General features: G+C 38.7%; 1 protein-coding gene across 1 annotated transcript; it reads right to left on the bottom strand.

Annotated features, from left to right (window-relative positions):
- Nucleotides 1-731: 731 nt before the first annotated feature.
- LOC133517135 (protein SPT2 homolog) lies at nucleotides 732-26,693 on the bottom strand. Its single transcript, XM_061850294.1, has 9 exons — nucleotides 26,475-26,693; nucleotides 25,865-26,261; nucleotides 20,414-20,524; nucleotides 18,491-18,650; nucleotides 16,158-16,291; nucleotides 13,605-14,408; nucleotides 12,014-12,134; nucleotides 9,406-9,494; nucleotides 732-5,342 (listed from the first exon to the last, which is right to left on the bottom strand). Exons 1-9 carry the CDS (start codon nucleotides 26,529-26,531, stop codon nucleotides 5,254-5,256), a joined length of 1,962 nt encoding a protein of 653 aa, XP_061706278.1. The 5' UTR covers nucleotides 26,532-26,693; the 3' UTR covers nucleotides 732-5,253.
- Between the last annotated feature and the right edge of the window lie 166 nt (nucleotides 26,694-26,859).

Consider the following 26,859-nt stretch of genomic DNA (forward strand, 5'->3'; position numbering starts at 1 on the left):
TTCGTCCATCCATTAGTAAGATAGAGTATGGAAATTAAAAATATAACTTTTTGTACTGTGGTATTAAAGATGTTTTTGCAATGATGTAGGATTTATTTAAGATCTGTTTGCTGGCATTTAAGTAGCTTTAATAGTGCTTTTACTAAATTCTAATGCTTATTTAAAGCCTTTGTAATGCCATTAACATTTACATTATCAACAAAACAGCTAGTATAAAGCTTCTGTAATGGAATTGGTAACTTCCTTAGCCATAATAATGCTCTTTAAGTGCGGCTGGTAATTTCATTAACCATAATAATGCTTCTTTAATGCGACTGGCAATTTCCTTGACCATAGTAATGCTAATATAATGTGCCTGTAATGCTAATTGGCAACTGTGTGAACCTTTTTAGGATTCATAGCCGTAAAGCTTGTGCCCAAACAAGAGTTATATCGGCCCTATGGACGTCCATAGGGCTGATATAGGGCTAGCCTTATAATGCAAAAAGCATTCAGAAATGCTGCAAGTCGGTCGTTATAATGCTTTGCTGTGTTACTTGGGAAGTTTCCACTTTTAATTTAGAGTGAAGATTGTACATCACTAATAATAACTTCATAAACATACAAAAATATAAAATAGCAAAAACTACTATGAAAAATAAAATATTAAGCTAAAATAAATACCTTTACAAAATTGTACCTCTACCCTACGAAAATAGCTACGCTGTAGGAAAGGGTCAAAACGAAAACACTTTATGTAACTTGCTGAATATAATTATATAAATTTAATAATTTTTTTTTTCTTTTTCTCGCTTGTCTTGCAGCTATACAACTGTACAAGTTTTACAATTTACTACACTTAATTAAACAACAGTTAGACTTAATACAAACATTCGGAAAATAAAAAGCTGTTGTGGTTGTGAGATCTTAGTAAAGCACAAAGGGGGTCCCACTACAATTAAAACCAACAACAACATAGCAACCAACCTCTTGCATCTATGAAGAAAAGAAATAAAATACACAGTATGCCTTATGAAAGTCGGTTTTTTGTTGTGAGCTTCATTATGGAATTCAGATAATTTTCGTACATAGATACCTACCAAAAGTTTATAAGGAAGTTTTTATAATTATTTTCTTTGATGATGCAATTTTTACATTAATATCATGATGATGATAGTAACATAAAAAAATATATAATGAACATCATCATCAGCAGAGTCGGACCAAGCTCGGCACAGACTTTGCAATGACAAATTGTAGAGAAGTCGCAAATTCGCATTATGACAATATTGAAAATATGACACCACGTTAAAATCAGTGCCAAATGTAGATTTACTTTAGAGGACTGCCATAGGATAAAATGGATATGGCCATCTGTTTATGTATATGTATCGTACACATATTGTGCAATGAATCTGGCTTCAAAGACTTTAATGTAACCATCATTATTTTTGGGTCAACCAAAGTTGTCAGTTGGCCGTTTAATAACAGGAGACTAGTGAAATGTAGTCAGACCAAGCTAAGTTGGCGGCGGTTTTGATAGGCCAGACGGTGAAAGTGTTAAATAAACGTCATAATTTCATAGAAATTTGACGTTTAAAATAACACTTCCAACGCCTGGCCTATCAAAATCTCTGCCAACTTATCTTGGTCTGACTCTACCGACGTTATATGAAATTGAATAAAAGACCCCTCTTCACGATTACAAAAAGTTGTCTCTTTCTAATCGTAACCTGCTGCTACTGCTAGTGAAAATTAATTCATAACGTTAAAAAACGATTGTCGATTGTTTTGGCGTGGTTCACAAACGGTGCGTCACATCAGCTTGTTTTAATTCTAATATAACCAAACCACAACTAAACTATAACCATTGATTTCATTTATTCGCCATATTAATCAAAGATTCATTGATTGAATAAGATGCGTAAAATCTAAGACAATTTCGTGCTTCGAATTTGACAGGTAAACGAGATGACGCTGTACAGCTCCATACATTTTGCGGCAACTCTGATTATCAAAAGTTGACGTTTTACAATTCAGTGACCGCAAAACATATGGCGCAGTACAGCGCCATCTGTTTTGGATGTCAAACTAAGGGGCACGATTTTTTCTTAGACTTTACTTTTCTATTACAATCAATTCTCTTTGATATTAATATTGTATAAAATGTACTAACTAAATTTAATAATTAATATTATATAGATAATTATATTATTCACACTCGTATCAAACAGGATTACAGACAAATAAATTATCCGCAACTCATTGTGATTATAGGTAGGTAACAAAAACAATTATAATTATATTTATTATGGTATTACAAAACAATAAATTGTCAAAATACTAATTAGTATATTAAGTCGGGTCACTCACGTATACCCATTTTTATATATTTAATATATCTGTGTCTCACAGAAGTTTTATTACTTCTTATATATTCTATACCCCTACACCGCCCTGAAGCGATTTTAACATGCTTATCTGTCGATGGCAGAGAAGCGATTATGACGTAGGTTTTTTTTGTTCGTAAGACTTTCTAGGCTCATGACTGATCTCAGGCGTAGCGAGGGGGGGGGGGGGGCTAGGGAGGCCATGACCCCGGGCGGCACATGAGAGGGGGCGGCAAAACACGGTATTTAAAAAAATATAAAATTTTCAAATCGTGCCACGAAACGAACCAATGCACCGCGGGAGGCGATTGAATAACGCGCGCCTTTGGCGCTCTCACGTAAAAGCATTGGGCGCTTTGCGTGCGCTGCTGTACTGAAGGCACACTGGCACAAAAATTATGTAAAATTATTTTAAATAATTAATCACGAAATTATAACCCCAAAATTAATTAAATAAAAAAAGTTCAAATATAAAAGCAGAATACTGAAAATAGCGCTATAAAACGTATGAAACAAGAAAATATTCTCATCTGAAATAATCATTTACCTTTACCTTAGAGCTTATGACTGTAGCATGCGATCACGGCTGTCCTTTGAATATTGTTGTGAATATTAACTATACATCGTGGGAACGAGTAATCCGACAGATGTTAAAGGTGTATTCTTGACCGCATTTCAAGACTAAAATGTCATACAACATTTTCTAAAATCGGTCTTGATAGAGACAGTGACAATTATTGTGAAAATTCGTTTGTATAATAAATTCCTCACTAACTCAGTGAAAAACGCCTTTATGACTGCGACAACACTGGCACTATGTGACTTAGGCTTAGACATACAGACTAACAGGTATTAAACTTTTAAAGGAAACTTGCAAAATTTATTTTTAAATAATAAAAAACTTTTCACCACACCAACGGGTAAAGGCTCTCTTGATTGTTCAAAAACAAATGATAAAGCTGAATTTAACTCACATGTGGGGCAAAGTAGTCAGATACTAATTGTGAGTTGTTTCCTTATGTTAGCTAGTCGAATTTACTTTTAAATGATGATTTTCAATGATAAATGTATTATTACGTTCATTTGGATTTGATTTGGTGTGATTTTTTTGATATTTCATAGTGAGTATTTTCCTCGCATTGGTGTGGTGGAAATTGTTGTGTTTCACTCGGAGGCAAAGTTTATATAACCCTTGAGCCTTGAAACCCTCGCAACGGTCACGATGCCTCTGAGCGAACCACTCGCTACGCTCGTGGCAGTTTCGGGATCCTTCGCTTGCTCGGGTATCAATATTAGCACGAGCGGTTAAACAACAACTTTGCCTCCTTGTAAAACAAATAATTATTACCTATTCGTTGTAATGTTTTTTTTGCCAAGATATAAAAATAAATAACGTGTCGTGTGTAGAAAACACATTTTTTTTTTGCCGAATTTGATCAAAAGTCAAAGATTTTTTTATGCTCGTTATGACCTCAGGTTACTCGTTCCCACAGTGTATACATTGTATTTCTAAATTATGTTAGATTGTATTTCTGTATTTAAAAGATGTAAAAATACAATATTTTCTGTGTGATTATTTCAGATGAGATTTTTTTTCTTTTTTCATACTTTTAAGAGCCAGATTTTCAGTAGTCAAGTTTTAGTTTTTGAACATATTTTTTGTATTTTACCACTTTTACGTTACTTTGTCTAGTCAGATCATAAGTTATGTCACAAAGGTTTTGACTGATAATATGTGATACAAAGTTTTTGATTTAAAAAAAAAAGTTAGCCATGATTTGAAGGCTTGTTTTATACGATCAAAACGTAATATAATTGTTTTAAAATTTTGATCTCGACTTTATTTACTACTTGTTTACTTTGGGATTGTCGTTAGACGCGAATACGCGGCTGGACTGTGGGTGTAACACATTAATAAAATAGGTACAATTTTTTTTTTAACCTACTTTATTAGAATGCTATTTTATCACAGCATTGAGTTCTTCGACAAGTCTATACTTCAGCTAGTACCCTTCACACTTAGGGTACTTTCAGTAACACGCTTCTTTTTGACTGCCATTCAACGAGTAGGTTTTGGTAAAACATGTACAGTCAGCGTCAAATACTTTGTAGCAACCAAAGTAGCCAAATAGTTCGGTACACCATATATTTAGTATGGTGTACCGAACTATTTGGCAACTTTGACTGCTACAAAGTATTTGACGCTGACTGTACAGTTGCAATTTTGGCAGTCCAATACACATGATTTATATATCTAATGAAACATAAAAGACCCAACATTTGTTTTATGTACGATTCAACCATGTAAAATAAATAAAATAAATAGGGATCAAAATCACCTTGAAGAGGCCGCGTATTTTTTGCATGATTCTTTATACATTTGGACTTGTAAAGCATACTGTGAACACTTGTTTTGGATCTCGTGCTAGTTTTTAAGCCATCATATGCAATTGTATGTTTTTCATGATATTGTACGATATCTGTTTAGTGTACCTAATAAAGTAAAATAATAAATAGAATATAACTTTTTTTCTAATATTACATAGAATAATGCAAAACTGTACCTATAACTTTTTTATCAGTAAAAATCTTTGTGACTGAACTTATGACTTGTCTAAATGATGTTGGTCATAAATTGGGGCGGCAAATTTCTGGTCGGCCCCGGGCGGCAATCACATGCTACGCCGCTGACTGATCTGAACAGATACTAAGGCACCCCTTGTCGAGAGACAGTCACACGATAGACAGGGACAACACAATTCGTGATCTTCCGCTATCAGACATCGTAAAATTGGACAGAGAGAATACTGCATGTAGTACTATTAATGTCTATTCTAATCATTCAGAAGGCGTCAAGCGGGGCGGGTGTGGCGTGTGGGCGCGGTCAGTCGTCGCTGATGCGGCGTTTCTTCTTGGCCGCCTTCTTCTTCTCCATGGCCTCCATGCGCATGTCCTCGAGGTCCTCCATGATGCCTGGAAAGGGGCACATATAAATCGTCAACGGTAAAATGAGAGATGACACGATTGCGAGCTGTTTAAACTCTCATACTAAGTGAAACTGAGAATGGTAACCGCAAGTTGCCCGAGGGACTTTAATATACATTTTCCTACACCTCTACTGTTATCTGTCATTTATGCATTCATTAACACGAATATAAGAACATCCATAAAAGATTTCAAGAAAAGTCTATATTGTCTATTCCTCATAAAAGCTCTTGTGCTTTTATACGCTATAACGTTACTGCGATTAATGGCTACCAACCTAACAAAACCAAAAGAATACGGTTTTAAACTAAGTGCATTGATGCCAACTTACAAAATATTCATTTGGTTGCATAGTAAAAATAATTACTTCATAAGTCAGAAACACGCATGTGACACCCGTAATATAGCAACACCCATAGACTACGAAGACCGCTTAGCGTTGCTTGTTAGTCTCCGTAGGCTACGGTGGCCAAAATTGTGAAAAAACTGTCCAAAAAATTAATTTAGCAAGTAGCAAGTACCAGGGCCTCATGAGTTACGAGGAGGTGTCGCCGACCGGCCGGCCGCGCCCCGGGGCGGGCCGGGCGCGTAACAAGGTATGCTCGCGCGTCTTGGCTATATACTTTTGCTGTAATTTGTTTACCTAAATTAAGATTTATTTTTGTTGACTCGTAGGAAAAATATTGTATGCAACGTTGTATAAGTAGGTCAAAAAATTCTCGTGGCGTATTCCTTTACAATGTTCGCCTACGCCTTCGGCTCCGGCTCACATTGTAACTCACGCCACTCGCCTTTTTTGACCCTTCTTATACAACTGTTGCATAAAATACTATTTCCTACTCCTCTACTGTTATCTGTCATTTATGCATTCATTAACACGAATATAAGAACATATATAAAAGATTTCAAGAAAAGTCCATATTGTCTATTCCTCATAAAAGCTCTTGTGCTTTTATAAGCTGTAATGTTACTGCGATTAAAGGCTACCAACCTAACAAAACCAAAACGAATACAGTTTTAAACTAAGTGCATTGATGCCAACTTACAAAATATTCATTTGGTTGCATAGTAAAAATAATTACTTCATAAGTCAGAAACACGCATGTGACACCCGTAATATAGCAACACCCATAGACTACGAAGACCGCTTAGCGTTGCTTGTTAGTCTCCGTAGGCTACGGTGGCCAAAATTGAGAAAAAACTGTCCAAATAATTAATTTAGCAAGTAGCAAGTACCAGGGCCTCATGAGTTACGAGGAGGTGTCGCCGACCGGCCGGCCGCGGCCCGGGGCGGGCCGGGCGCGTAACAAGGTACGCTCGCGCGTCTTGGCTATATACTTTTGCTGTAATTTGTTTACCTAAATTAAGATTTATTTTTGTTGACTCGTAGGAAAAATATTGTATGCAACGTTGTATAAGTAGGTCAATTGTTGTAGGTCGTTGTATAACTGTTCTATAAAATACTATTATGCAACAGTTGTATAAGAAGGGTCAAAAAAGGCGAGTGGCGTGAGTTACAATGTGAGCCGGAGCCGAAGGCGTAGGCGAACATTGTAAAGGAATACGCCACGAGATTTTTTTGACCTACTTATACAACGTTGCATACAATATTTTTCCTACGAGTCAACAAAAATAAATCTTAATTTAGGTAAACAAATTACAGCAAAAGTATATAGCCAAGACGCGCGAGCATACCTTGTTACGCGCCCGGCCCGCCCCGGGCCGCGGCCGGCCGGTCGGCGACACCTCCTCGTAACTCATGAGGCCCTGGTACTTGCTACTTGCTAAATTAATTATTTGGACAGTTTTTTCTCAATTTTGGCCACCGTAGCCTACGGAGACTAACAAGCAACGCTAAGCGGTCTTCGTAGTCTATGGGTGTTGCTATATTACGGGTGTCACATGCGTGTTTCTGACTTATGAAGTAATTATTTTTACTATGCAACCAAATGAATATTTTGTAAGTTGGCATCAATGCACTTAGTTTAAAACTGTATTCGTTTTGGTTTTGTTAGGTTGGTAGCCATTAATCGCAGTAACATTATAGCTTATAAAAGCACAAGAGCTTTTATGAGGAATAGACAATATAGACTTTTCTTGAAATCTTTTATGTATGTTCTTATATTCGTGTTAATGAATGCATAAATGACAGATAACAGTAGAGGAGTAGGAAAAATACTATAATACAACATCGATTTATCGGTGAACCCCCAAGCTACGCCTACAACTTGGACGCGGTTTGTACGTTTCGTTTCAACACCTTTTCAACAGGTAACGAAATGTAAAAATTAAATAATGTTTATTTTCAAATTATATGCTAAAATAATCTATTTTTTGTTTCTAAGCTAAGTTATTAACCATAACCGTATTGTAATCGGTCAAAAACCGCGTGAAACAAAATGTTGATATTGGAAGCGTTCAAAGCGGGTGGTGGGGGAAGCCGGAACGATCACAGCGCTTGATGTGGCCAAATATGGCAAACTTGCTACGTGTGTTTCTGTCAATTGCTGTACTATTCCGTTATTTTGTTCAAGTTTTTTGCTTTAAAATCTATTTACGATAAAAATAGGTCACAATAGCTAATAAATGGTAAACTGCAATAATGCTGGATGAAACAGTAGTAGTAAACTATATATTTCCAACATTGAGCTAGAAATTATCATATAGTATTATTCCAGGCTTACCAACATAACGGCTAAACATTTTATCTAGTCTATGTCAACGCAGAGTTTTTCTTGGATGTTAATAAAATAGTATGGCGAATACAGTGTACCAACATTAGGTAATTGTAATATTAATTATAATAACAGTTACTGAAAGCCCGTCAGAAACATACTTTTGGTACGCAGAGTTGTCTGTTGTCTGTCACAACAAACGTGTGATAAGCGAAAGAACATATGTTTCAACATAAAATAAGTTGATTAAAACCTGTGAAGAAGGGCAAAACTTTTATACTTGTAAGCATCAAACGTATCCCCAGGAAGAGGATCACGAAGTGGGCCATCAAAACATAATGCAAAATACATCTTTCATTGAATTTGTAACGAAACAACGACGAAGAAAATTAACCGGATAATATAAAATACACAAATAATTCTGACTATTTTCAGTAAAGCAAAAGTCAAGTATGTTAAACATTAAAAACGAAAAGATTCCGCACATTGGTAACTGTATTATAGTAAAAAATGTTAAGGAATAATCTTTATTTTGTTGAGCTCATTATTTGACAGCTCCCCAGTAGTTGCGAACGCTAAGCGGCGCTGCCATCTTGCACGCTCCCAATACGCTGTGATACGTTCTCATTCTAACTTATCGCTCCATTGTACTCTGATGTGCCGATAAATCGCAAAAGTGCCCCTATATACCGTGTTTTTTTTTATTTCCGTTAATTTCAAGAGTGCATCCCTGAGCTTAAATTAAGTAACTTTTTAAAAGACACCTGTATTCTAATTAACTCTAATTCGGAGATAATAAGTAATTGATTTTTATTTTATAAGGCCCTTACGAGCGTGTACACTAGCCTTAGGACCTATTTACATATTGATTAGTGTTTAGTATGAGTTGATACATTTGCTAAACTTAAGTACTATCTCGGACGATCGATGTTCGAAATGACATTGATATGTCACGGTTTTCAATTGTTTGGTTGAGTTAAATGTAATGACCGTGTTACAACAACGCTATATGCAACATTTAATTACTTTTCATAAATAAATAAAAAAAAAACATTTTTTTTTTTTGAGAATGAACTATGCCATTTAGTTTCCTTAAACGTACTTACCGATACCGCGAAGTTAGCGGAATTCAATAAAAACACGGTGTATATGGACCGGTGTATAGGTTTCGTGTTTTTATGTAGGCTAGGTACAAATACATATCATAGGTAAATATCGTAAACTCCATAAACATTTGGATTTGCAAGTTTTGCAGCTTCTTGCATATGAAAGTTGCAAAACTTGCAAATCCAATTCTGAACTCCTTTGGAAGATGTTTGCGAGTTTAGCCGACGGCATGAGGAGTGGTGCAGCGCCTCGCTGCCGAGCCGACTCACCGATCTTCTTGCTGATGTACTCCTCGCGCTGCTGGCGCGCGAAGCTGGACTCCATCGTCGGGTCGTCGTCGTCGTCCATGTCCCGATACCTATGCATCATTCAAATTTACAATACTTAATGTACATACTTTTCAATAACGCAATAAAGAAATGTGGTGATCGAACATAACCAACAAAAAAAAGATTAACATTTAACCGCCAAGTTGTCATGTCAACTGCCTATATCGTCCTTCGTGCTCTCTGACAAGGTTCCCGATGACGCGCCACACACGATATTCGTTGGACTATTCGTCTCGCTCGAATATGCTTGAGCTATAGACGATTCACAATCAGTGGATTTTTGTGCAAATAGACGATTTTTTAATTTGGGGTCTTGATCGAATCGTGTGTGATTCCAACAAATATGTCAAGCGACACATGCTAAGGACGCTTACCTCCAGCTCTCCATTGGAATCTTTGATGGATTTTACAGAAGAGATTTACCCCCTTATTCATAAACGTCTACTAAAGTTGACAAGCCGCTAATAATTCGCTAGCCGCTAACAACTTCGGAAAGTTCTGACAACAAGTAAATAAAATTTTAAAATCCTCTTCTAGCTTTCCCTCGTATATAGATGGACAAACGGACGACAGCAAAATAGCGGACGCTTTTAACAAACTATTTACGCAACCTGCACCCGCGAGAGTGCACCAGAGTCGAGAAACTCTTGACCTTCCCATGTCAATTACGATTACAGCAACTGACATCGCCAAAGCGCTTAAACAAATGACACAGGTACTGACCTGTGGTAAATAACCAGTCCTAATTATTGCTGTAAATAGTGTGGCCAGCATTATGTAACACAGCAGGGCCTCCGTATCGGATGTGCTCCACTGTAAGACCGTCCAGGCCGGGAGACTTCCCGCGCGTCATTTGTTTAAGCGCTTTGGCGATGTCAGTTGCTGTAATCGTGTCGACATTTTTTCTTCTGTCCTTACAAATAGGTACTGTAACAGTATCTGTCAGTACAGATACTGTTACAGTACCTATTTGTAAGGACAGAAGAAAAAATGTCCCAAGTGCCAGTAATTACCGCCCTATTGCTCTGGCAAACATAATAGCGAGACTGCTAGAAAGAGTACTGTACCAGCTCGCTGCCCCATATCTCGACACGGCCGATAACCAGTTTGGATTTAAGAGCAACGTATCAACAACCTCGGCCATCTACGCATTTAAGCAGATAGTAGGCTACTACAAATCTAGGAACACTCCTGTCTACGCCTGCTTCTTCGACCTAGTAAAGCATTCGACAGAGTTGACCATAAGCTCCTTTGGAAGAAATTAGAAGAGGGAAAAACGCCCCCACCAATTATCAAGGTCCTGGAAAAGTGGTATTCACAACAAAAGAACATGGTACGATGTAAGCCAACTTTATCCGCCGCCACCAGGCTAAACTGCGGGGTGAGACAGAGGGGCAGTATGTCACCAGCACTCTTCAGTGTCTTCATGGATGGGCTTTCACAGGTCTTGACCAAAACCGGGGTCGGTTGCTCCATCAACGGCATAATGGCAAACCACCTAGCGTATGCTGATGATATAGTCCTGCTTGCTCCATCCATCAGTGGCCGCTATGCGAGAGTTACTTGCAGAATGCGGAAAATACGCCAGCCAGCAAAACATGAAGTATAATCCAGAGAAGTCAGAATTTATGGTCATGGAAGCGGCAAATATGCCGTTAAGCGTACCGCCACTGCTACTTGATGGAGTTCAACTGCATAGAGTATACGAGGTTAAATACCTAGACCACATTCTGCTGTCTAGTTTGAAAGACCACAAGGACATTGAAAGGCAAAGACGAGCTATTGCAGTGCGAGCGAACATGCTAGCCAGCGAAGATTCGCCAAATGCAGTAACGACGTGAAAAGGCAGCTATTCCTGAGCTTTTGTACTTGCGTCTATACAGTGGAATTGTGGTCAGATTACACCTGTGCAGCAGTGGGAGACATGCGCGTGCAGTATAATAACGCCTGGCGGGCATTGTTCCGGCTGCCGCGCTGCTGCGAGCGAGGAGCGCCGCCACCAGAAAGGCGATAAATGCGTCCTCCAATACGCTGCAGTCCGCAGTGAGGGAGTGGGACGGCAGCCCGCTTCATGAGCGCTGGAGGACCTGCCACAAACCTGTCACCGTGAAGTCGGGGTGAACTGCTCCTAGGCCTATTATAATTGCCTTATTTAGTTATTTTAGTTGTATTATTAATTGTAAACTTTAGTTTAAATAGCCTAATTTTATTGTACATACCTATGGAATATTATTTCTGGAATAAAAACAGTTCATTTCATAATCGTTTGTCCCTTTCCGACGTATTGGTATGATGGAAAGGGACAAACGATTATTAGCGGCTTGTTAACTTTAGTAGACGTTTATGAATAAGGAGGTTAGAATTTCCATATAGTATTTATCTGTTGAGAATATACACGGTTATAACCTTATAACACTGATTCGGTTTCACAAACAGTTCCGGTATGTGAGCGAGACAGCATTATTGACATATAGAGCGATATGCCGCTCGCACACTGGAGCATCGTCCAGATTCGCATTCAATGTGAAGGAGTGTAAGAACAACTAACTTGGACTTGTCGTATCCGAAGATCTCCTTGATGTGAGTAGAGTAGTCCATGTTCTCGTCGCCGTCGTCGATGAAGTCGTCCATCTCCGAGTCGTACTCCGACTCCGAGTCGACGGCGCGCCCTGCCCAACAACGCAACCATCATACACTCGGATCTTCTCTTTATCACAATCATACTGAGCGCTCATATATCACATAATGAGCGCCGGAGGATTTTAACGGTTTAAAATACGGCCGACGGTCAGAGAATTAGACTTATCCGGTTTACGGAATAATCTCAATACACCTTAATATTAAGTGCATCTTTTGGCCTCAAAATTACATAATTTAAAACCTACGGGCCAAGAGTTAGAGGTACTTTTGTATACTAATATTGTGGTTTGCAATAAGGACGACATTTGCTTGTATTTTTAAGCGAATAATCTGTCAAGGCGTCTTTATAGCAAGCGACACCGGCCGCGGTCACTAATTGTTAAGTTACTTAACAGTTAATAGTCCGAGTATGACGCCTACAGTACTTAAGAGATTTAGATAAAATGCGTCCCAAAAACTGAACCGAGTATGAAATAGTGGCTGGGAACACTTTATAATCTTTATCTACACACATATCATAAACCCTCTATGATGCCTTCAAAATCCGTAAATAATGGCCAATTTGACGATAAACTGTTTTATTACAATAAATCTGTGATATCAAATCTGTGATAATGTTGTAATTGCTTCATAACTACATCAAAATCGATTTGGTAATGACATTCAAATTCGGAACATCTCTGAAAAAAAAAGCAATTCGATTTGACCTCTATTCTAATATCAGTCGAGATGCCTTTTTATTCGAAATGAAATGTCAATTGCATACAATTTTGACAAATCTCGCATGTAAGTTTGTATCGAATGATACGAAAATAGGTCCCAATTCTAGTTTGTCTCTGAATTAAAAGAAAAACTACGGATGCGTGACATGCGTGAAAAAAGTTTTCATTTACCGCCATTGACGTACAGTTTACCTTTCAATTAGTTTTAAGTATAAAATGAATTTGTTTTGTTGTTTTCTAAGTAACAACAGCAAAAGATTCGTGTAAAATGAGCGATAAAAATATTTCGGAGCCGCCACCACATATCCCGCGGATATTTAGTTCCGCCAAGAGAGCAACGTTAGCTGTAATTTAGGTTAGTGAATGTTACATAGAAAATTTATAATATGTGTGTAAATAAAATAGTGTATGTAACTGTACATAATTAGGCATTAAATCACTCGTGTGATTAAATAAATAAATAATAAATAAATACTACTAATATATCACCCTAAACCCACAATTATTACCTACACAAATAAAATTGGCAGTGAATTTTAAAGCTATCGTAAATTCCTAATTCCCAAGGGTCTAATTTGCCAGCCAATAAGCGACCTTGATCTGATTGTCATTTCGGGCGCGAAATCCCGTCGAATTTAGCAGACGTTACATTACAATAAAGTAATTAGTACTACGGGTATTCTAGAACCGTGGGCCTAAGGAGTATAAGACTGTGTTGCGGCTGGGTATTTTTGACGAGATAGCTAACATTCCATTTCCAGACTAGGCCCCACTCACGTTTCTGCTTCTTCCTCGGGCCCTGCGCCCCGCCGGCGGCGCGGCCGGCCAGCGCGCCGACGTGCTTGTCGAAGTCGAAGGCGGGCGCGGCCGGCCTCCTCGCAGGCTTGCTCTCCGGGGGCCGCTTGCCGTTCTCTAGCGTGGCCTTGTGCTTCGCTATAGCTCTATCCCTGTCGCTTGTTCTCGACTCCTCTTTGCTTTTCTGTGCCAGTTTGCTCTGCGAACTGTGGCCGTTCATATACTTGCTCTCGCCGTTTTTGTTAGGTATTGTAATTTTTTTATCGTTCGAATTTTTATCTATCCTGTAGGTGTTTTGGCTTTTTAAGTCTATACTCTTTTTGACTTCCGGCCGTGAGGTTTGGTCCTTGGAGCTTAATTTACTTCTGTCTACATCTTTGCCAGGTTTGTCGTAAGATTTACTAGATTCTAGTTTCATCTTTGTTTTTTCTAATCTGTCTCTATCTCTATTTAGTCTTTCCATTTCTCTGTCTATCCTTTCTCGTTCCGCCTTCAACTTATCCAGCCTCTCCCTGTCTAGTCGCTCCTTTTCTCTTTCCGCCTTGTCCCTGTCCTGCCTCGCCCTCTCTTTCTCTCTCTGCAACTTGTCAGCTCTATCCCGGTCACTGGACGGTTTGTCTTTGCTTCGCTCGGTTGTTTTTGTGCTGTCATTTTTATGAGAATTGGAGCCGGAATTGGAAGACTGGTTGGATGACATTTTCTCGCCGATTTTAGGAATTCTTCCAAATCCACTAGATTCCGGTTTCTTTTCTCTATCAACAGGCTTGTCCCTTTCTTCTCTTTGGGCTGGAATTAAAATAAGAATGGAACTCTTTAAAAAATGTAGATATTCATAAAATAAAAATAGCAAGAATAAGGCTACTAGTATGTTTTCGAAAGCAACTTAATTCAATAACTGTGAAAACCCTGACAACAATAAGTAATATGATTTGGCAAGCGTCATTTATCAGTGGATCATAGGCAGAATGATCATAGAAATATTTTTTCACCACACCAACTGGTAAAGGCCCTCTTGATCTTCAAAAACGAAAGAGAAAATTGCGTTTAATACACATGTAGGGCAAAGTAATCAGATGCAATACAATTTGAGTTGTTTCCTTATGTTAGCTGGCAGAATTGACTTTTGAATGATGATTTTTTTATAACGTTCATTTAGATTTTTTGGTAATTCATAGTATTCTCCTCGCGTTGGTGTGGTAATTTTTTTTTGTGTTTCACTCGGAGGCAAAGTTTGTTTAACCCTCATGCCTTGAAACCCTCGCAACGCTCAATATTTCATTTGTCGAACCAGTCGCTACGCTCGTGGTTTAATTTTGGAATCTTTCGTTTGCTCCGGTATCAATATTAGAACGAGCGGTTAAATAAAAACTTTGCCCCCTTGTAAAACAAATAACTATTGTAGTGTGGGTATTATATTCGTATGCCAGTAAATAAAACCGTAAGGGCCAACACAAATACCCACGATACGACATCGTATCGCGTATCGTGAGACGATGCGACGTCGTCGCACGTTGCGACGCCATGCAATGACGCCGTGCCTGTTGGCCCTAACACGTTATCACAATATAAATCAGCCGCTGTACGCTGAATAATAAGTTCAATACGCCGAAACCGACATCTAAACCTCGTAAGATCCGGAACAGATTTTGTGCTTTTGAACTTGGAACTTTCTTTTATTTCTGTAAAAGTTCATCGAATTTAATTTGTACTTGTACTCCTGGTAGGAATTGTGTTAGGATGTAATGGTCAACATTACGATAAACTGTTTTGTTAGAACAAGTTTCTTATCTGTGATGATGTTGTAATTGCTTCATCAAAATCGATTTGGTTATGACATTCAAATTTCGAACATCTCTGAAAAAAAAGCAATTCAATTTGACCTCTATTCTAATATCAATAGAGATGCCTTTTTTCGAAATGAAATGTCAATTGCATACAATTTGGACATATCTCGCCTCTTAGAGTCTGTGCGGAAAGAGGAGAGTCGTGAAATGTATGGGGCCCAATACCGAATCGTTTGTATCGAATGATACGGAAATAGGACGACTCTAGTTTGTCTCTGAATTTAAAAAAAACTACGAATGCGTGACATGTGTGAAAAAAGTTTTCAATTACCGCCATTGACGTATAGTTTATCTTTTAAGTATAGAATGAATATGTTTTGTTGCTTTTAAAGTAACTATAGCAAAAGTTTCGTGTAAAATGAGCGATAAAAATATTTCGGTTAGTGAATATATCATAGAAAGTTTATAAATGTGTGTAGATAAATTGTGTATGTAACTGTACATAATTAGGCATTAAAACACTTGTGTGATCCTTTTAAGATACTCACTTCGTTCGTTTCTTAAACCCACACTCGTGTATTTTATTGCCTTTTATTATGTAGCAGTCACATAAACTACTATTATGTGTACGTTTTTTCCTCGATAAAGAAAATAAAATAAGTACGTTGGGACTTTCGAAGCTATAGGTACTAAGTCTGAATGTGATTTTTGCAGTTTATCCCATTCCTTTCGGCGATAAAGGCACACTCACGTTTCCGGCCATTCTTTTCGGCGTCGAGGCGCTCCTGGCGGCGCTGGCGGCGCGCCAGCTCCTCCTCGTGCTCGCGCCGCTGCTTCTTGGTCATCAGCCGCGCCGGCTCCGCCTCCGCCTTGGCCGCCGCCGGCCTGCCCAACAAGCCAGCTTTCAAAAACACATCCCAGCGATATACCCTGTTCAGTTTCATTGGTCGATACAGGTGATATAACGACTGGTGGAACTTGTAATGGCATGCTTTAGGGAGATCTGTACCCCGCATGCGGGGCCTATCGAACAATGAATCTGAGCAATAAAGAACGCTAGATGTGTATGGAGTTAAGAGCTGTAATTTATTTTTTCTACTCCCGTACTTTTATTTGTCATTTAAAGGGTCGTGCACACATCCTTAAAACCCTACCTTATAGTTGTCTAGACAAGTCTTTAGTCTATTCCCCAAAAACGCATTTGTGCATACACGCAGTATCTTTTTGGCACTTTTCGATACTTCGTGTAATGACCACTTAAAAAATATTGTATGAAATACATTGTTGCCAACCTTATTTTAAATGTCATCTCTGACAAATAAGTGAACCATAGACAATTTTTTTTAATTTCATTCACTCATTTTCCCGCCCGTACCCTCCATTCTTTGCTACTTCTTGAATGTGGTTATTGTGGTTGTCGAATAAAATCTTAAGTTTTGTGTTAAAGTTAACAGTGCGTCTTTCAAGTTAAAATGGATGAAGTCGAAAACTTAGTGTCTACGCCTGAAGAAATATCAGTGATGGCCCAAGAAGTCACTAAAAATTTGCTGCCTTCAAAATCGCGATAGATGACATGAAAAATATTTGTTAAATTTACAATTTTATTTCAAAGTAAGTGCTTGGTCGTAGAAAAAGTATTGTATACAACGTTGTTTATACCCTGATTCATAATTAAATTCCATCAAATCTACCACTGTGTTGCCAGTGAAATGAATGAATGACGTTCCATAAATGGTAAATATATTATTGGCGAAAGAATGCACGTAAATAAATAATTTACTACTAATTTGAAATACAACATTTAAATGCTAAGTTCAAATAATTAGACTTATTAAAAAAACAGTCCCATAAATTAATATTGAATTTAAACTATTTTGAGGTAGAAATGTTCGTTTTGAAATGGCAATACTTCAAGTCTAAACAACATTTGGTATTCCGTTTTAATACAATAACATTATCGTCTTAAGATGTGTATTATTAGTATTATTACTATACCTTAAAACGTAAATTCGGAAAAGACAACTACAGGATAGTGTAATACGCCGTTATGGTTACCTTGATAGATTTATGCCGGCCATGACACTCACTTGTCAAGTCAAGTTGGCACTTCATTCGGAATCTGACATCTGTTACTTATAGTATTTTTCAAACAGAAAGGGTAATAAGAAAAGAACAGATGTCATCTAAATACAATTTTGCGAGATTTGGCATTTTAAGATTATAAATTGTATGGAGACAGCATGTTTTATAAATACTCTAGTCCCCAACTGAGTAAGGCTTGTACTGTATAAATGATAAGTGCTTAAAGATTAAGTGCGTAATTATGTACGTATAGTGAATAAATATTTACTTATATACATAACTAACATAACAAGCATCTAAGAGTCGAAGTATAGGCGACACATTTAACAAAAACCCTCCATTTATGTAGTTGGCAGCGTTTCATTAAAAGTGGAGTGACCGAAATCGGGTTTCGGTCACATATTTTGACGTAATTTCTGTATTCCATACAAAAATGGTTTTATTATGTTCGTAATAATATTTTTTATGATTACAAAAAGGTTGGTGACACCTGGTCCGTCATACTGACGTTGACAGATGTCATTGTGACAGTGACATTTCTTGGTAGATTTGATGGAATTTAATTATAAATTAGGGTATAACTGGCTCAAAAAATAGTCGTGGCGTCTTTATTAACAATTTTCGGCTTCGCCTCAAATTGTTACTCACGCCACTCGCCTTTTTTGACCTCTCTTAAACAACGGTTGCATAAAATACTATTATAGAAAAAATCTTAAAATTAAAAGGTTGTAGAATAAACCGATATGGCTATCCGTTAGTTTATAAACTAACGGAAGCGTAAGCGCTTATCACACCTTCGCCACATCAGGATACTGCAACAGTGATAACTGACACGTTCCTGAATACAGACTCGTAACCATGAGCTGGCAACCACACATCGATAAACAATGTCAGAGTAGTAAGTAGAATAACTGTAGCGTGTACAAATTTATACACATATTTTTGTTTTTTTTTTTTAAACAGCCTCCATAGTAGTATCTAATCTGTGCCTGTGACCAATACCTGGGCACTTCGACTGGGGCGCTCTTTTTCTCCTCGGCTAGCTTCAGCAGCTGATTAAAGTCCATGGGCGGCGGTGCTGGCTTGCGGAACTTTGGCTTCTCAGGTTTCTCGTCTTTTCGTTTCTCTGGCTCATACTTTTGAGGAGGACTTGATTCTCTTTCTGAAAAATATGTACTATAGCGTGGCTATAATATAATTAAAAGTAAGACAATTGAAGATAAATGTTAAAACGAAATTGGTTTATTTGGGTTTCTTTTCTTGGTAGAAAACATATCCACAAGTTACTTAGGGAAATGGTGTTGGTTTTTCATTTTCGTGTCAGTATGATTAGCGTGCCTAATGATGACGGGGGCCATGAGAACGACCCCGACACACGCAATGAAGGTAATGTTAGGTGTGAAGCCACTCTGGATTGAGGTAGAGAAAAGAGCCACAGAACAGTGGTACAGAATGAAAGCATGTAAAGAATGGAGAGGAAGCTGCGTGGACAAGAGACACGCGCTGATACGAAGAGAGGCACTATCAAGATTTGAGATGTTGATGGCCAACAATGACCTTATAAATAGGCAGGAGATATTTGACAAGAAGTACAGGGTACATATAGGAGAGAGACAACTGGAAAGTGGAAGTTAATCCCAACGACAATCTGCTTCACGGATGGCTCGAGAAGAAGCTCGACGAAACTAGCAGGAGCGGGCATTGTGATCCCTAAACTGGGAGAAAAAGTATCAATATCATTGGGTAGATATGCTAGCGTGTTCCAAGCTGAGGTATGTGCAATAGCGCGCTGTGCACGTATAATCAAAGAGAGTGTGAAGCAAGAGGGTGCTGTTGTAATATATACCGACAGCCAGGAAGCACTGAAGGCACTGAAGAAAATATCAGTCACCTCCGCTCTCGTGAGAGAATGTAGAGAGGAGCTGAACTCGATACGATACTCTGCAAGCAAAGAAGTGTGACGCTGGCATGGGTACCGGGGCACCAGGGAGTAACGGGAAACGCGAAAGCAGACGAGCTGGCGAGGATAAGGGCGGAGACGGAATACATGGGTCCGGAACCGGCTCTGCCTATGTCAGCGGATGTCACGAAGGGAGTTATAGGATAGGTAAAAGAAATGGAAGCACAAAAGCGAAAGAAAACAAGGACAGGGTAATGTAAGCTCGATCTCATTCATTTCCTCATAAATTGAGAGACCTACCTATCTTACAATTTAAATATTGTTTTGTAAACAGCCATACACACTGCAGTACTGCCATGACCCCGACACTATGACATTTTTGACGTTTCAAGTGACAACGCTCTGAACACGGCGGCGGCGCAGCCCGGACTGATTCAAGCATATTCAAGCCGCGCCGTTTCCATGTGACGCGGGCCGCGCGCGTACGTACACGGAACGCACACATACAAACTGCGCGATGTACCTTTGTTCGATGTTTATCTACTGTATTATACTGTGCCTACACTACATCTACATCTACATGATTAGCCGGGTCCACATTGACTTAGTTTTCGTTTTTTCTTTTGGATTGCTTTGAAAAGCAAAATAAAACATACACGAGCCACGGCAGTGAATATGTGCAGCACCATTTTGGACAGCTGACTGAGGGACGCCAACTTGTCGAGCAAATTGGCGCGAGGCCCGTTTGCCGCGCGAGGAAATTTCCTCGCGAGGCTGTTCGCTCTGTGTGGAGTTGTGGACCCGCCTAATCGTCATATTTGTCTCAGAAAGGTGCAGTTTCATAATTTCATTTAAGTCAGGTTATTAATTTGTATGGGGTAGCTAATTGTTACTGATGATTTCTCAACATAACTTGGGACTTTGGCCGTAGAAGGTTAACTTTTTCTATCCCACCACAACTTATAACGTCGAAAACCACAAGCCCCAGAGCCAAAAGCTCTAAGTGATCTGATAATAATACACACCACTATTATCTGTCCTCCGCCTTCTCTTGTGTGGCACAGGGTCATCTTCATGTGCCAGGGCATTCTTTACTCGTTCCATGGTGCCTTTCAAATCTGTTTTTACACTCTTTTCTGAAAGAAGATAATTATGAATTAATAAAGATAATAATCTTTCTTATTAAAAGTAAGGAAAGATAGAGTATAAAGAAGTAAGTATCCCCCAAATTAAAGTACAACACATATCCGCATGAGCTGTTTGTTTAAAAATATAAAATAGATAGCTTAGTTGAGCGAGCCTGCCTACAAAGCAGGGTTTGAATCCTGGCAAGGGCATTTATTTATGTGTTTATCACAAATATTTTTGGATGTTTTCTATGTATATAAGTATTTATATATAACCATGTATCATTGTCTAGTATGCACAACACAAGTTTTACTATAGGACAAGGTAGGTCTGTGTAAAATTGTTTAATAATATTTATTTATCTAATAAAAAACAAATTTTGGAGTAATGGCCACATTCAAGAGTTGAGAATTTGGAGGAATTATACCATTTACAAAAGAACAGATACAAACTTGAAAAACAGAAAGTACAAGAGCAATTTGGAGTAAGCACATACACTATATGTGATGTATCATGGGTGAAGGTACCTTATGGTGGTTGGTGCTTACGTCTCGTAGCACTGCATTAGTTTGTCAGTTGTTAATAATAGTGTAATTAGTACGGTCGCCAAATCTCAAAAGCCCTCTAGAAACACGATTTAATTGACTCGGCTCGGCCTTACCCACAACCGGTATCAATGTGTTCGGACAGTTCTCCTGATCACCGTACATGCGGTAGTAAAGCGGAAAAATGGTGGAGGGGATAGTAATGACGTCACAAAGATGGCGGCCGGACCTATTCTTTTTGGCGGTGTATCTCGAAAACCACTTAACCGATTTTAATCATCGAGGTGTCAAATAATAGCTTATATTATGGAGATTATTTCCTTTTCTACAAACATTTACGTGAAACCTATAGGAAAAAAAATAATCACAAAAAACAGTTTTTTTATAAAATTATTTTTTTTTATTTTGTAAAAATCTCCGTAAATATTAGCATTTCGCAAATTTTGTTTAATATAAAACATATTGCTTCATTATCAAGGAATATAATGAGCCTTAAAACATACAGATCGAGTAATAAACAATGAAGCTACACTCATTTATTTGCGCATGGGTAACGATAACTGGCTTTTACCGGTCGAAACTGTGGTGACTGTTACGATACGTATTGAATGGAATTTATAGAGTATCGGTTTTAATTACTGAAATTATAATTAAAATTATAAAAACCAGACACAATAATGTTACCTTACTTCGACGTTTAGTCTCTTTTTTCGTCTTAATCATAGGTAGGTACATATTTCTTTTTACTTAAAAATTTTATACAGGGTGAACTTTTAACCACCAGTCATACTCTGCGCAGCGACTTTATAGGTCATACTGAACAACTTTTACTATTAGTAGTCCCCAAGCCGCTCTCCGAGGCCAGATTTAATTGACTCAGCTCGGCCTTACCCACAACCGGTATCAATGTGTTCGGGCGTTTCTCCTGATCACCGTACATGCGGTAGTAAAGCGGAAAAATGGTGGGAGGGGATAGTAATGACGTCACAAAGATGGCGTCCGGACCTATTCTTTTTGGCGGTGTATCTCGAAAACCACTTAACCGATTGTATTCATCGAGGTGTCAACTAATAGCTTATATTATGGAGATTATTTCCTTTTTACAAACATTTACGTGAAACCTATAGGAAAATAATAATCACAAAAAACATTTTTTTTTATACATTTGGTTGGTAGGTTTGTCTTATGTTTTAAAGCAGTAAAATCTTTCAAGTCGAAACACAGTATAAATATACATTTTGTTGTCTAATCTAAAAGTATGATGTTCATTGTTTAAGACTGATTAGTGATTACTGAATTAAATAACATGCTATTTGTTATTTTTGTTTTATTTTTTAAATCAGGTATTAATTTATTCACTATGTATCACTATACAGGCAAAATGTGTATCATAGTTGGTCTGTAAGTACTTACTACTTGTGTCGAATATAGGTATAAGATGAAATTTTAACCACCAGCCATACTCTGCGCAGTGACTTTACAGGTCATACTGAACAACTTTTATTATGGGACCAATGCCGAATCACGCAAGAAAATTTGGATCTGGAATGACACCCACTGGCTGTGCCCTACCACACAAAGCGAGATGACATTCACAATGCCCATACCTCTCTTTTGGACGTAGTTTAAGGACGTACCCGGGTCCATGACGCATGCTCGCCACACCGCTGCTTAAAATAAGCTGACGCACCGTAAATTGAACTGCGTAAAAATCGCAAAAAATATTACACGGAGATCTTATGGCAGACACCGTACCGGTGACGTAAAAGACGCAACTGTTTTGCGAACAAAAAAGATTCGCGTGAAGCACGTCACTGCGATTCCGTACCGTCACCGTTTTTTAAACAGCGGTGTGGGGAGCATGCGTCAAAAACGGTACGCATACGACGCGTCACTGCGATTCCGTATCGTGACCATTTTTTAAGCTGCGGTCTGGTCGCACCTTGTATTGTATTGTATTGTATTGTATTGTATTCGGGCGATTTTTCCGCAACTCGACGACTTGCGCCTATTTTGCGTGATATGTTGGGGGTGGGCTAGTCCTGCCAGCCCAGCTCCTCGAGGAATCCTATCAAACCTTTGATGTTGAGTAGGACCTCGGGGAGGTCTCTCGGAGATCCGAGATGTTTAGCCCTGTATGGAGTCACTCCGCTGCATTCCAGCACCACGTGAGAGGCTGTTTCTTCTGTCTCCATGCAACCTCGGCACAGGGGACTGTCTGTGACACCTGTTGTGAAAAGATGTTTGTTAAATAGTCCATGACCTGTTATGACACTGGTTACCATACTCAGTCGGACCTTCCCTAGTTGCAGGAGCGCCCTTATGAGTTTTCCGTTGATGCCAGGCATGGCTTCTTTTGCCTGTCTGCATCCAGTCTGGTTCAGCCAGTGTTCTGTGTGTAGTTTCCCTGTACGTGCCAGCAGCATTGAGCGTACCTTGCTAAATGGTATCGGAAGAATCGGTTCCGGACCAATCGCCCCCGCATTCGATCCTTGCCTGGCAAGCTCGTCCGCAGCATCGTTACCTCGGGATCCACTGTTTCCCTTGATCCATTGTAGGGTGATCTTGTTATTATGACATACCTCCATTAGTAGTTCGTGGCATTCGTGTATAAGTTTGGATGTAACTATATGGCTATTTAGAGCCATTAAGACTGCTCTACTGTCGGAGAGTATGCGGATGGAGGATCCTACTACCTTCCTTGCAGTGATGGCAGACGCCGCGTTTATGATGCCCATGCACTCAGCTTGGAATACTGAGTTTTGGGCTCCTAGCGGAGTGGTGATCGACATGTTCAGGTCTTCTGAGAAGGTTCCAGAGCCCGATCCGCTGTCTGTTTTGGACCCATCAGTGAAGATTCTCAGCTCCCGGGGATTGAGTCCTTCATGATTGTCGTCCTCATATAACTGTATTTTGTACCTTTTATCGAAGATAGCTTGTTTGTGAATCCGGTCCGTGCCTGACCTAAGCACTGGAAATTCGTCATACACCTTTTCCAGGCATTTTGTGTGAAGAGCTCCTGTGATGTTAGACCATATCTTGAGGGTTCGCAACCTTACCGCTGAGAGACTGGCCTCTTGCTGTATGTGTAGGTGCAGCGGTGGAAGGTTTAGTATGACCTCCATGGCTGCAGTCAGGGTAGACCTCGTGCAGCCAGTGGTGGCCGCGCATGCGAGCCTTTGAAGTCTTTGTAGTTTGTCTCGTACGTTGCCTAGGTTTGTTCTTGGCCACCAAACCAGAGCACCGTAACAGAGTAAGGGGCGGATTATCGTCTTATAGAGCCAGAGGGTAATTTTCGGGTTGAGTCCCCACCTCTTACCAATCATCCTTCTGCACTGCCAGAAGACAACTCCCGCCTTGTCTATCCGTTTGTTGATGTGGTTGTTCCAATTGAGTTTATTGTCGAGAGTTAGTCCTAAGTACTTAACTTCATCGGACAGCTGTAGCTCAGTTTGGAAAAGTGTTGGTCTGGTAAAGTTGGTCGCACCTTTATATGGGACAGTCAAATTTTTTTTCGCGATTTCGGAATTGGTCCCATAGTAAAAGTTGTTAAGTATGACCTATAAAGTCGCTGCGCAGAGTATGACTGGTGGTTAAAAGTTCACCCTGTATAAAATTTTTAAGTAAAAAGAAATATGTACCTACCTATGATTAAGACGAAAAAAGAGACTAAACGTCGAAGTAAGGTAACATTATTGTGTCTGGTTTTTATAATTTTAATTATAACTTCAGTAATTAAAACCGATACTCTATAAATTCCATTCAATACGTATCGTAACAGTCACCACAGTTTCGACCGGTAAAAGCCAGTTATTGTTACCCATGCGCAAATAAATGAGTGTAGCTTCATTGTTTATTACTCGATCTGTATGTTTTAAGGCTCATTATATTCCTTGATAATGAAGCAATATGTTTTATATTAAACAAAATTTGCGAAATGCTAATATTTACGGAGATTTTTACAAAATAAAAAATAATAATTTTATAAAAAAACTGTTTCTAGTGATTATTTTTTTTCCTATAGGTTTCACGTAAATGTTTGTAGAAAAGGAAATAATCTCCATAATATAAGCTATTATTGGACACCTCGATGATTAAAATCGGTTAAGTGGTTTTCGAGATACACCGCCAAAAAGAATAGGTCCGGCCGCCATCTTTGTGACGTCATTACTATCCCCTCCACCATTTTTCCGCTTTACTACCGCATGTACGGTGATCAGGAGAACTGTCCGAACACATTGATACCGGTTGTGGGTAAGGCCGAGCTGAGTCAATTAAATCTGGCCTCGGAGCGGCTTGGCGACCGTACTAAATACTGAATAATTGGCTGTGTAATACACCAAATACATAATATTTGCCAAATATTTGTGGCATCTACTTAATAGGGATTTTTACGCGAAACTCTGCATTGGGAGTGCCACTACCACAATCCAACACAATCTGAGGGTCTACTGCAAAACAAGAAAATAGAAATTTCATAATGTAACCACTCTATCACTCATACAGTCAAGTGATAAAGGGGACGATAACTAAATTTCAATTTTCATGTTTCCCAGTAGGCCCTTCGTAAACAAACCGCCTTGATGCATCAATGTCATATTTTATTATCTGTGAAGCCTTGCCAAAAAACAGTTTAAGGCACAGTATGTATAAGTTAGTCTATGGTTATGATAGGTGCTAGTGCTGCACTCTAGCAGCAAAACTCTGCGGTAATACTCCCCATACATTTTGTTGAGAGTAGCCCCTATCTGAATTACTTGTTACTTTATACACAGGGTATGATTATGACAAAATTCAACTTACTGCCCATAGGAAATTTGGGTTCATCAGGTATCTTGCTATATTTCTGCATCAGTTTTCCATAGAAAGCAGCCGCCTCCTGAGATTCATATCCATAGTCATCCTGGTCTGGCTGGTCTGGGCCTGCCCTGGTGACCGCTGTGTTATTGTGGTCCACTGCATCCTCTATCACAGACTTGTTGGCAGACTTGATAGTCTTCAGAGTCTTTTGAATCTTCCGCAAGGCCTTGGGGTCGCGCATAGCAAGTAGCTCTTCCTTCTTCTTCTGAGCTTCCCGTTGTTTTTGCCTTTCTTCTTCATCTTTTTTAGCTAAAAACTTTAATATATTCTCTGACAACTTGTCCTTTTGCCGTTGTTCTTTCTTTGGCGGATCGAATCCAGCTCTGTAGTATGTGTTGCGCTAAAAACAAAGTACTTGAAATTAAATTATCTGTCAATGGTAGTAATTAACAACACGAAATGTAAAAATGCTTATGATAAGCCATTTTCCAGTAACAAAGAGTATTCAATAAAACAGTGCAACAGCAAAAGAATAATTATAACTTTGCGTATTAAAATGTTATTTAAATAGGGCGCAGCAATATGTATTCACGAAACTGAGAAATTAACTTACAGATGACTTTTGTTGTTGATTTCGTTGAGCAGCTAGCAAAGTCTCCCGGAACTCCATTTTTGGTAGGTTGTTAGAGTATCATACACAATAACGTAACTAAAACAAAATCATAATAAGTTTTTATCAAATCATCTACGAATTTTAAGAAAATACGTGTCAGACTTCACTTCGACACACAACCCGAGCCATTTTCTGGAAAGGTACTGAATCGAGTTACCAGCTGCGACAATTCAGATAGAAATCAATCTCATTTTGAGTTGGTAACATTATATTGTATATTTGTGACACGGACATAGATAACAAGCTGGATAGAGTACACTGACCAAAAAGAGTGTCCACGTGAGAAGTCAAATGTGTTTAGGATGTACGGACTAGTAATCTAAAA

Source organism: Cydia pomonella, chromosome 4 (assembly GCF_033807575.1).
Source record: "Cydia pomonella isolate Wapato2018A chromosome 4, ilCydPomo1, whole genome shotgun sequence".
NCBI lineage: Eukaryota > Metazoa > Arthropoda > Insecta > Lepidoptera > Tortricidae > Cydia > Cydia pomonella.

What these genes read in the sequence shown, in the direction of transcription:
- LOC133517135 (XM_061850294.1), bottom strand. Translation starts at nt 26,531, where the DNA reads ATGGAGTTCCGGGAGACTTTGCTAGCTGCTCAACGAAATCAACAACAA. An exon ending in CCCGAGGAAGAAGCAGAAAC is followed by an intron (nt 12,135 to 13,604) that starts GTGAGTGGGGCC and finishes GTTGTTGGGCAG; the next exon opens with GGCGCGCCGTCGACTCGGAG. An exon ending in TTCGGATACGACAAGTCCAA is followed by an intron (nt 9,495 to 12,013) that starts GTTAGTTGTTCT and finishes AATGATGCATAG; the next exon opens with GTATCGGGACATGGACGACG.